The 11,107-nt window shown below is 44.8% G+C and overlaps 2 protein-coding genes across 2 annotated transcripts; one reads left to right on the forward strand and one right to left on the reverse strand.

Moving 5' to 3' along the window:
• Window positions 1-5,727: 5,727 nt before the first annotated feature.
• LOC113138436 (zinc finger CCHC domain-containing protein 9) lies at window positions 5,728-7,245 on the reverse strand. Its single transcript, XM_026320868.2, has one exon. The coding sequence runs from the start codon at window positions 7,243-7,245 to the stop codon at window positions 6,298-6,300; it is 948 nt and encodes a 315-aa protein (XP_026176653.1). The 3' UTR covers window positions 5,728-6,297.
• A 1,354-nt stretch (window positions 7,246-8,599) lies between these two features.
• On the forward strand, window positions 8,600-11,083 carry tmem127 (transmembrane protein 127). The gene is made up of 3 exons (XM_026322563.2): window positions 8,600-9,337; window positions 9,422-9,586; window positions 9,675-11,083. The coding sequence occupies exons 1-3, from the start codon at window positions 9,100-9,102 to the stop codon at window positions 9,983-9,985; spliced, it is 714 nt and encodes a 237-aa protein (XP_026178348.1). The 5' UTR covers window positions 8,600-9,099; the 3' UTR covers window positions 9,986-11,083.
• The last annotated feature ends 24 nt before the right edge of the window (window positions 11,084-11,107 follow it).

Raw genomic sequence — 11,107 nt, forward strand, 5'->3', positions numbered from 1 at the left:
ATTAATGACTCGTCTCAGATGCGGCTTTGCCAACTATTTTCAATGGAAAGTAGCTAAATGGCGCCATCACCTCATATTTGCATCCACGTGCTGGCGCAGAACAGTACAGGTGACATTTGAAAAGTTGCTCTTTGTCCAAAAAGTCTCTAGATTTGTCGCTAGCCGCTTTTCTTGAAAAAAGTCGCTAAATTGGCAACACTCCCCTGCGGTATGGACGGGAAAAGCTGGTGACGCAATCAGGAAGTCGTTACAATTCGGCTAGGCCCAACGTTTTACGCTCTACGTAGATTACGTATGTACGTACACGCGTTTGTTAAAATTCTGACTGACCTCCAACAAACTTCATTTTAAAATGTAAACAGGAAATTGTGGCGGGGAAATTCCGAATAGAATGCTGAATACTTTGACTTTGATGACGTCACAATGGGGTTTAGGGATAAAGGGACATTCTCATTGCTCAGTCAGTACCTCACTGTCAGTATACACACATCTAGTGTCACTGCTACGACGGAGAAAATACCAAACTCGAACGTAAAGAGAAACGTGGAGGCGAACCAAAACACAGACCCTAAAGTCACAATGAATAACAGCAAAGACTTCAGCTGTCAGGTTGACAAAGTCAGAGACCCGATGGCAGAAAATGCTCAGTTAAGGGAGCAGCTGAAAGACTACCAGGGCAGGCTGCACCAGTCTGACTGCAACGTAATAGCTGCACAGAAGCACATTGCAGTGCTGAAGATCCACCTGGAAGAAGCACGGCGTGACCTGTTCAATGCCGAAAACAAAATTGCGAGTCTCACTGCCAAAGTGGAGATGGAAAATCGGATGCTACAACAGCCAAGCATCAACACCGGTGTATATGAGAGGACAACTCGGTGCACAAGAGGTTCCCAGACCAATGACAGCGACATCTCTGAGCTGGCTCTGCAACTGCAGAAGGCTTATGAAGTGTTGGAGAAGTGGACGGCCAAACTCCATTCCGGAGAGGATAATACCCAACAACAGGAGCAGAAACAGGGAAAGATTCAGGTGCTGAAAAACAGTATCATGGATCTCACTGTAAACCTGCAGAAGGAACAGGTGACTTTGATCCAGAAGGCCATCAAGCTTCCCTGCAACTCCAAAGATCAAGACCAAGACCAGAAGATCCAGTCTGCAAAGGCTGAATCCATCGAGAGAGTCAACCTCCAAATACAGAAGCTGCAAACGCAGCTGCTGCAACAAGCACTGACTCTGACACCACTTGAGAAGGAGAAAGCAACTCCAACAAAGTACCACTGGTTCAGAACCCACAGAGACCAGGAGCAGCAGACTGAGGAGCCTGAGCAGAGCACACATGGTCCTGTCTCAGAGACACAGCTACAGCTCACACAACTCCAACAGGACCTGGCTGAGGAGGCGGCCAAACACCAGGAGCAGAAGGAAGCTCTTCTGCTGGAAATGCAGCAGCTCAAAGAAAAACTGATTGCTGATAAGACACTCAGACAGAAAAATGAGACAAGGAACCTGGAACTGGAGATTGAGCTTCGGACAAAGAACTTTGGGCTCAAGGAGGCCGAATTTAGAGTTAGCCAGCTAGAAGACGACCTAGTGAAGGCAAGAGAGCAGTGGGACATGGAGCACCTTAAAATACTCAACGCTGAAGTGGCAGCAGCCCAGAAGAAAGCAGAGGAGCAGCTGCAGCTTCATCTCCAACAGTGGCAGGAGGAGAAGGCCTCACTCCAGAAAGCTACTGACACACTTCAGCAAACCCTGGCAGAGAAACAGCAGGAGTGGTCTGACAGAGAAACAGACATGTGCTCCAGGATGACCAGTCTTGACAGCAGACTGAAGGAAGTGCTGGACAATAAGTCCAAGAAGAAGAACTGGTTGGCCAGGGTCTTCAAACGCTCTGACTGTAAAACTAAACCAAACAAAAAACTGTAAAAAGATTATTATCTGGCAGCTCTTAGCAGCAGAAAATACTGGACCATCTCATAAAAATATAGCAAATTTTTCATATAGTGAGTTAGCACTGTCACAGCACAGAAAGGGTTGAATCCCAGTTGACCCAGGACCTTCTGTCTGTGTGGGTTTTCTCCGGGTGCTCCGGTTTCCCCCCACAGTCCAAACACAGGTTTGATTGGTGACTCTAATTTATCCGTTGGTGTGTATTCATAAAAAAAACATACACACACATACATAAGATTAAAGCTGCAAACATTATTTTGATTCCTGTATTTTTATGAGATGGCAATATTACTTACAGTTTTTCTAGCACCACAGCTGCCAGAATATTACTGTATTTTCAGTTTTTAAATTTGTGTTGTGTTGTGTTGATGTGCTTTAACTCCATTTAGTTCTGTTAGATTAAAAATAAATGTTTGCAAAATTATGAATGAATTGCAGTGGTATTTTTTAAACTGCAACTTCAGTACCAATCCACAACTGGTCCCACTTTAACTCATGGCCAAACAAACTATCATTCACCACAATTAAAAAATAATAAAAAAACCTGACAGAACAGTTCACGTTCATGTGACTACATCCCATTGGGCTTTTACTGAAACAGTATCAGCCCATGGCAAAGCACTGCAACACAATCTTAATCTTGTTTTGATAGAAATAGAAGGACAATCTGAATTTCCCGTATAGGGAATGAATAAAGTATCTATCTATATATCTAATTGAAAAGTCAAAACATTTGAACAAAAAAGCAACACATAAGGCACAAACATTAGAAACTCGTTTCCCTTGTCCAACTGCAACTGATGTATCCTTCACAGCACAACATATCCCAAAATTCTTTGCGAAAGGTGACCCACATTAAAGTCATTAAAAACACTAGTAAACTAACGTTAGCTAAAGTTTACATTTGTAGTATCTTAACTCCACAAAGACTCTGATAGCCCAATTCAGTTGTATAACTTTACTTGTCAACTCCAGTTAATACCATGTCTCTTAACAGTATCTAAGACTGGCAGGGAACAACCTCCATCTTGAATCTGCGTCTCTTCTTCTTCTTGTTAAGGATAACTCTAAGTCAAGACTATCAACTCCCTCTAGTGGTTGACCACTGTAACAACAGGCATTACAGTTAAACAACACACAACCTACGTTTAACAACTATACTACATCTTCTCCTCCCCCCTAAGCCTGAATAACCACCTTATTCAGTACTACTTAAACAGGCAGTACAAACACATCACAAAACCTGAACAGCATTTGTCCCCAGTACTTGCCTTCATAAAAAAACAAAGTCTCACTTAACACTTACAAAAACAACAAAAGTAGATTAAACCATCACAATTTCTCAACTGTAACAAGTCCAATCTATCTCACATAGTCCTTTAAATGTAAGGGAGGATGTCTCACTGGAGTTGAACGTCGCACCACTGGTATGTCGGGTGGCCCTGGTGGAGGTGTGATCACAGGAAAGCTCTCTGAGCTAGAACAGTCCTGTGATGTGATCACCTTGTTGTCCTTGTCACTGGGTTGTACAGATACCAAAGGGGATATCCCGGGCGACCTCACCACCTCCTCCTGTCGACTGCAGTTTTCCTCTGGCTCCTTCTCAGGAGCGGTAACCAACCCTCGAGCTTTTATTTGGTCCACATGCCGTTTCCAGGTTTGGCCATTTCCCAGAATGACAGAATATGACAGTGGACCTGAAACATTCTTAACCACAGCTGGGACCCACTTCGGACCATAGGAATAATTCCTAACGTATACCAGATCGCCCAGACCAAAACTCCTCACTGTTATAGAGGTATCATGACCCTCTTTCTGTTTCAGCTGTTTCTGCTGAACTTTAGCATTAATGTCTGGTAACAGCAAGTCCAAAGTGGATCTCAGTCTCCTTGACAACATCATTTCCGCCGGACTGATTCCGGTCGTGGCATGGGGGGTTATGCGATAACTGAACAGGAAACGTGACAGCCTTGTCTGAATACTGTCACCTTTCATTTTCTTCATCCCTTCTTTAAATGTTTGAACTGCCCTCTCTGCCAGTCCATTTGAAGAGGGGTGGAACGGCGCAGTTTTTACATGTTTAACGCCATTCCTTGCCATGAATGCCTCGAACTCCGAACTGGTGAAGCATGTTCCATTATCAGAGACCAGGATTTTTGGAATTCCAAATACACTGAAACTCTGCCGTAATCTCTCTATGGTAGCATGTGTAGTAGCAGACTTTGTAGGATAAATGTCTAGCCACTTCGAATGAGCATCCACTATGACCAAAAACATTTCACCTAAGAAAGGACCTGCGTAGTCCACATGGATCCTAGACCAAGGAATTTCAGGCCATTCCCAGGGGTGCAGTGGAGCCGCTGGTGGAGCTTTGCTGTATTTGTTACACTCCTCACATAATTTGACCTCTCTCTCCACATCTTGATCCATACCAGGCCACCACACATAAGACCTAGCCAGACCTTTCATCCTGGACATGCCTGAGTGGGCCTGATGCAGCAACCTTAATACGTGGTTCCTCCCTCTTTCAGGCACCACGACTCGTGATCCCCACACTACACATCCATCTTTCACACTCAGTTCCCACTTTCGTTGCCAATAAGGTGCAAACTGGGGTTCCGTTTTAGGAGGCCATCCTCTGAGAATGTATTCGTGAACTTGTGACAAAATGACATCTCTTGCTGTCCAGCGTTTTATCTGTTTGGTATCCACAGGCAAATCATCCAAGACCTCCATCATCAATACTAGTTCTTTGTCATTGTCCAAAACTGTCTCTGGCACCGGTAACCTGCTTAAAGCATCAGCATTTGCATGCTGCTTTCCCGGCTTATAGATTATTTTGTATGCATAGGCACTCAAACGCAGAGCCCACCTCTGAACTCGGGGGGATCCTATCTGGGGAATGGGCTTCTGAGGGTGGAATAGTGATATGAGAGGCTTATGATCCGTCAGTATAGTGAATGAATGCCCGTACAAATATTTATGAAATCGCTCGATTCCTAACATAACAGCCAAACCTTCTTTATCTAGCTGAGAGTACCTCCGCTCTGCAGGTGACATTGTCCGTGAAACGAACCACAGTGGTCTCTCACTACCATCTTCCATTTTGTGCGCCAATACAGCACCCACTCCATATTGGGATGCATCACACGACAAAAGTAACTCTTTGTCAGCAGAGTAGTAGACCAATAACTCTGCTGACTGCAACAGAGCCTTCGATTTCTGAAATGCTTCCTCCTGACATTTCCCCCATTCCCAGGAAACATTATGTCTGAACAACTCGTGAAGGGGTGTCAACAAGGTTGCCAAGTTTGGGAGGAATTTGTTGTAGTAGTTCAGCAGTCCTAAGTATGACTTAAGCTCAGTTACATTCGTAGGAGAAGGGGCTTCCACTATAGCTTCCACTTTTCTTTCTACGGGTCGCAAGCCCTCTGCGTCCACTATGTGTCCCAAATACTCCACTTTGCTTTGCATGAACGTGCACTTGGCTCTTTTTAGCCTTAATCCCGCTTCCTCTACTCTGGTTAACACTTCATTCAGATTTTGCAAATGAGATTGTTCGTCTGCACCACTCACTAGTATGTCGTCCAAATAGACTGCTACCATAGGGAGGCCTTGCAATAAGCCTTCCATCGTCCTCTGAAATATGGCCGGTGCAGAAGCCACTCCAAAAGGCAAACGGCTGTAGGTAAACAGGCCTCTGTGAGTGTTTATCGTCAAATACTTCTGGGATTCCTCATCCACCAGAAGCTGCTGATAGGCATGACTCATATCTAGCTTAGTAAACAACTTTCCTCCCGACAGTGCCGTGACGAGATCTTCCAGCCGCGGTATTGGATACTGCTCCAGCGAAGACACCTGGTTTACCGTCAGTTTGTAGTCTCCACACAACCTGACTGATCCTACCGGTTTAAGTATAGGTACTACAGGGGCTGCCCATTCAGAGTACTTTACCGGTGTAATAATACCCTCTCTTAGCAGCCTATCAATCTCTTCATCTACCTTCGCCTTCATAGCATAGGGGACAGATCTCGGCCGAAAAAAACGGGGAGTGGCATAACCCTAACCCTAACCCTACACGTGAATATGAGCTTTGGTTCCTTTCAGTGTCCCTAACTCATCTTTAAAGACTGTCTCATGTCTATCCAGTACACTCTGCAGTGTCTCTTTTGTTGGGTGTAACGTTTGCCCCTTTTGCTGGACTAACTTTAACTTATGTCTATGCTTTATCTCCGCCCAATCCAAGTGCATGGCTTCTATCCAAGCTCTTCCTAACAGATTGGGGCCCTTTCCCTTTACTATCACTAGAGGCAATGCCTTGTTTTGACCTAGGTACGAAACCTTTACTCAAGCTGCTCCCACTACCTTAACTGGGTGGCCAGTATATGTCTCTAGTTTGACCCCAACAGGTTCTAAAGGGGGCTGTTCTATTTCATCCCACACAGTCCTATACGCATGTATGCTCATAATGGAAAGACTACAGCCGGTGTCTATCTCAAAGGCTACTACCTTGCCATTTATTTTTAATCTCACTGAGTAGGGATCTATACTCCTGAGATGCTCTTCTTTCATTTTCCCTAATCTGTATGTCAAACATCCTAATGTCACTGTGTCTTCGTCAGAACTAGCACTGGAGTTTTCACATGTATTTCTTTCAACCTTATGAGTCCGATGGCGAATAGCCTGCTTTTTGTTGTGCCATTGCCCTGCCCTTTTCTTGTCCCCTCTATGAGTTGCTTTACTCTTATTGCGGCAGGCTCTGGCAATGTGGCCTATTTTTCCACAGGCATGACATTTTTCGTGCTTGAATTTACATTCAGCTGCCACATGTTTGGTCCCATTACAGCGATAGCAGGATGGAGCAGACTCTCCCTTCGCCCCAGGTGCCTCTGCGTTGTTGTTTACTTTGAAGCATTTCACACTGGTATTGGGGTTTTGTAAATCTTGGGCATTTTTGTTTGCTGCTTCCACTGAGACTGCAATGGAGAGCGCCTTTTCAAAAGTCAGATTCTCTTCCGCCAACAAACGCCTTTGGATTCGTTCATCATTGATTCCACACACAATACGGTCCCTCAGCATCTGCTGGAGTGTGCCACCATAATTGCAGTCTTGCGCAAGGTGCCGCAATTCAGCTACAAACTCTGTTACTGACTCATTAGGCTTGCGCATGCGGGAGTCAAACTTAAATCTCTGCACTATTTCGCTTGGCTTGGGATCAAAGTGATCTTTCAATAGCAGCACCAATTGCTGATAAGTCTTGTCTTTAGGTTTCTCTGGGCTGAGGAGGTTTCTCATTAACTATATGTGGGTGCTCCGACCACGCAGATTAGAATGGCTCTTTGCCTGTCTGGATCAACAATCTCGTTAGCTGCAAAAAACTGTTCAAGAATTTCGCAGTACTCATCCCAAGACTGTAACTTAGCATCATACGGAGTCACCGTGCCAATAGTTGCCATACTGGAGCTTTCCTCTCTTCGTCAGGTCACAGCTAGCGGTTTCCTACCGCGCCGACGGGCCACTAAGTGCGCGTGGGGGGGGGGGGGGGGGGGGGGGGGGGGGGGGGGTGCAGCGTGTGGTTTCACTCGACAGTCTAACGCTGACTTCTCCGTCGTCTTCCTCCTCGTCGCCAAAATATGTAGTATCTTAACTCCACAAAGACTCTGATAGCCCAATTCAGTTGTATAACTTTACTTGTCAACTCCAGTTAATACCATGTCTCTTAACAGTATCTAAGACTGGCAGGGAACAACCTCCATCTTGAATCTGCGTCTCTTCTTCTTCTTGTTAAGGATAACTCTAAGTCAAGACTATCAACTCCCTCTAGTGGTTGACCACTGTAACAACAGGCAGTACAGTTAAACAACACACAACCTACGTTTAACAACTATACTACAACATTGTTGGCCAAAAGTAATGCCACACAATGAGATACATCGCTCGCTGACACTGGCGACGAAGAATCCCATTTTCTACCAAAAATAATATAAATCAAGAAAACAAATTTCTGGATCCATCATTAGCGATTAATTTAACACGGCTGTGAAGGTTGCTAGGCAGCAGGAGCAGAGGTTCGCGGCTCAACAAAAAACTGTATACACATATAGGTTGCAGTACAAGATAGAAGATTAAAAAAGGTGTGACTTATAGTCTGGATAATACGGTATATCTGTAGCTTGTTCTTATTGAGCTAAAGATTTAATGTATTTACCGACTGTACATCCATACCTTAAAGACCTTATAGTACCAAAATATCCCAATAGAGCACTTCGCTCTCAGAGTGCAGGTCTACTTGTGGTTCCCAGAGTTTCCAAAAGCAGAATGGAGGCACAGCCTTTAGCTATCAAGCTCCTCTCCTGTGGAACCAGCTCCCAGTCTGGGTTCAGGAGGCAGACACTCTCTGTGCTTTTAAGGCTAGACTTAAAACCGACAAAGCGTATAGTTAGGGCCTGCTTCAGGTAACCCTGAACCATCCCTTAGTTGTGCTGATATAGGCCTAGACTGTCTGAGGACCATTGGTGCACTGAGCTCCCCCTATTTGCTGTTTATTGTTGCTGTTCTTTTCTCTCCTCTATACTATAAATCCTAACACCTTATTTGCGGCTGTTGTTTGGAGGTGTCACCACTAGGTGGGAGCACTGAGCGTCACTGCGGTCTATTGACGCCACGAAGAAGAATGGCGTGAACAAGGAAGTCAATATTTTACAGGAAGCCAGTGTAAGCTGCCTTTTGTTTTGGTTTGTCATTGTTTTTTTGTACCGAGTTTATGGTAATTTTTCATCGGGGTATATAGATAGATTAGTTCATAGTTTGAGGTTTATTTTATTTGTTTTTATTAAGTTTATTTTTGTAGGACAATTGGCGATATCCGTTGTTCGCCTTAAGCTAGCATTGACACGCTAACAACAGAGCTAGCAGGCCCGAAAGCCGTCTGTCTACTGAGCCCGTCGGTCAGATTCTCTCCCTCTTTCACCAGGAAGCTTGTTTTAGCTTCGGCTTTTTTTAGAAGCGTCAGATACCACAGGACCGAGTGCTAGGTCCACGGTAGCTGTACGGACTAGCAGCCTGTGTTTAGTGAGACAGTCTTCTGACCTTACCGCTGGTACGGACGTTTATTGCTGCCTTATATATCGACAAGGAGACCGGACCACCATGTATGCTCCACCGGGTTCTAATGTCCCTGGAGGCCGAAGGAGGAGAGGGGGCACATCGCTGCCCAAGCAGCCGGAGCGCAGCCTGGTGTCGGCGCTTCCCGGAGCTCTGTCTATCACGGCGCTGTGTACAGCTCTGGCGGAACCGGCCTGGCTCCGGGTTCACGGAGGCACCTGTCCCAGACAAGAGCTGGGGGTTGCAGATGTCCTGGGGTACATTGACCCCAAGCTTCTAGACGGTGAGGACCAGCACAAGCCCACAAGAGCAGGTAGCAAAGACCAGTAGCTGACTTGTAATGCTGTGTGATGTCTGTGCCCTTCAGATTACTGTGTGAACCCGCAGACCATCCTGCTGCTGAGGGTCATCGCTGCCTTCTGTTTCCTGGGCATCCTGTGCAGTCTCACTGCTTTCCTCTTGGATGTGTTTGGACCCAAGCACCCTGCACTGAAGATCACACGCAGATACGCATTTGCACATATTCTCACAGGTATTAATCTGTCACACTGTCATTATTTTTCAGTTTGTCAGTTTGTCTTTTTCGCCTACTCAAACCTTGTTTCCTTGTCTCTTATTAGTGTTGCAGTGTGCCACGGTGATAGGGTTCTGCTACTGGGCCTCGGAGCTCATCTTGTCGCTACAGCAGCAACACAAAAAGTACCACGGGTCTCTCATATACGTCACTTTCGCCATAAGCTTCTACCTGGTGGCGGGTGCAGGCGGAGCCTCTATCCTGGCCACAGCCGCAAACCTCCTGCGCCACTACCCCACCGAGGAGGAGGAGCAGGCTCTAGAGCTGCTCTCAGAGATGGAGGACAGCAGTGAAACGTTTCCTGCTGATTATGACATTGCTAATCAATTTCAGCCACCGCCTGCCTACACGCCATAATGCTGCCAGAGTGGCTTTGCTTAACATATGCTTTTCTCTCAGCACAGCTATGAGCAGACCCCACTCTTTATCAAATGGATCTCTCTGCAAATACTCTCTATTCACGAACATCGTGCACAGTTTCTGCACAAATTCCTTGACTGACAATGCTTGGGTGCATGAAAGCTTTCTTTAGTGGTTTAGGAGAAAGTTCTTTCTTTCACCACTGAAGTTGTTAGTGATTTGCATGTAAATGGCTTCTAGGATTTGGTCCTTACATGTAAAGCAAACTAAACTGCAAGGAGCGTTCATCTCAAGTAATGAAACCGCCACCATCTGACCAACACTAATTACTGAAGCTGGTCAAGATTCACCGGTTGCTTTGCTCTTGGTTGAATGTGGACGGGGCTTTGATGAGCAGCATTTAGATTTAATTTTTGATATGCTTGCCCTACTTTATTTTACTTACACATCAAAACTAAAGAAATATTAAGATTGTTTTAGGCATTTCTTTTATATACAGTATCAAATGGACCTTATTTATTACTTAGCGGTGTGTGCTTTGTCTTATTTTCTTTCTTCTGCATTGTAGATGTCACTTTTTTTTGTTTTGTTTTTTTAAACACAATCTGTACTTGAAATAACACAATTGTCACACATAGGATTTGTGGTGTTTTAAAGAAGATTGGCATGTTATACGTTGAAAGCTAGAGAACATGGAGAAACGTGTTTGTCTGGGGGGCCGGGGGGCGTTTATTGACACAAACCCCACCACATAAGTTGATTGTGTTGTGTTTCCTGTATTTGATTAAAACAAATTATTTGTACTTTTGTGATTACCATATGTGATAGTTTCAGTATGTGATTTCTCTGCATGAGTTTTTGTGTGCAAATTTTAAACGTGCAGGCAGAACCTTATGGGAAGATCTCACACAAGGTTCCAGCTGCGCCTTGAAATTGTGATTGATGTGATTGTAGTTGTTTTGTATATTGTTCTGTTTACATGATTTTTCTGCAGTTAGTTCCCCAAAATCGTTGCTATACTTTCATCACCAGTATGTAAATATTGTTTATACATAAGAAGTGGTCATAATAAATTAAATGCCATATTTTGCTTCACCTTTGTCATCCCTCACTCGGCAC

The sequence above is a fragment of the Mastacembelus armatus genome, chromosome 9 (assembly GCF_900324485.2).
Source record: "Mastacembelus armatus chromosome 9, fMasArm1.2, whole genome shotgun sequence".
NCBI classification, from domain to species: Eukaryota; Metazoa; Chordata; class Actinopteri; order Synbranchiformes; family Mastacembelidae; genus Mastacembelus; species Mastacembelus armatus.

Coding starts and splice junctions, on each gene's coding strand:
- tmem127 (XM_026322563.2), top strand. CDS start 9,100: ATGTATGCTCCACCGGGTTCTAATGTCCCTGGAGGCCGAAGGAGGAGA. Junction 9,338..9,421: donor TGACCCCAAGCTTCTAGACG/GTGAGGACCAGC, acceptor TGTGCCCTTCAG/ATTACTGTGTGAACCCGCAG. Junction 9,587..9,674: donor ATTTGCACATATTCTCACAG/GTATTAATCTGT, acceptor GTCTCTTATTAG/TGTTGCAGTGTGCCACGGTG.
- LOC113138436 (XM_026320868.2), bottom strand. CDS start 7,245: ATGAGAAACCTCCTCAGCCCAGAGAAACCTAAAGACAAGACTTATCAG.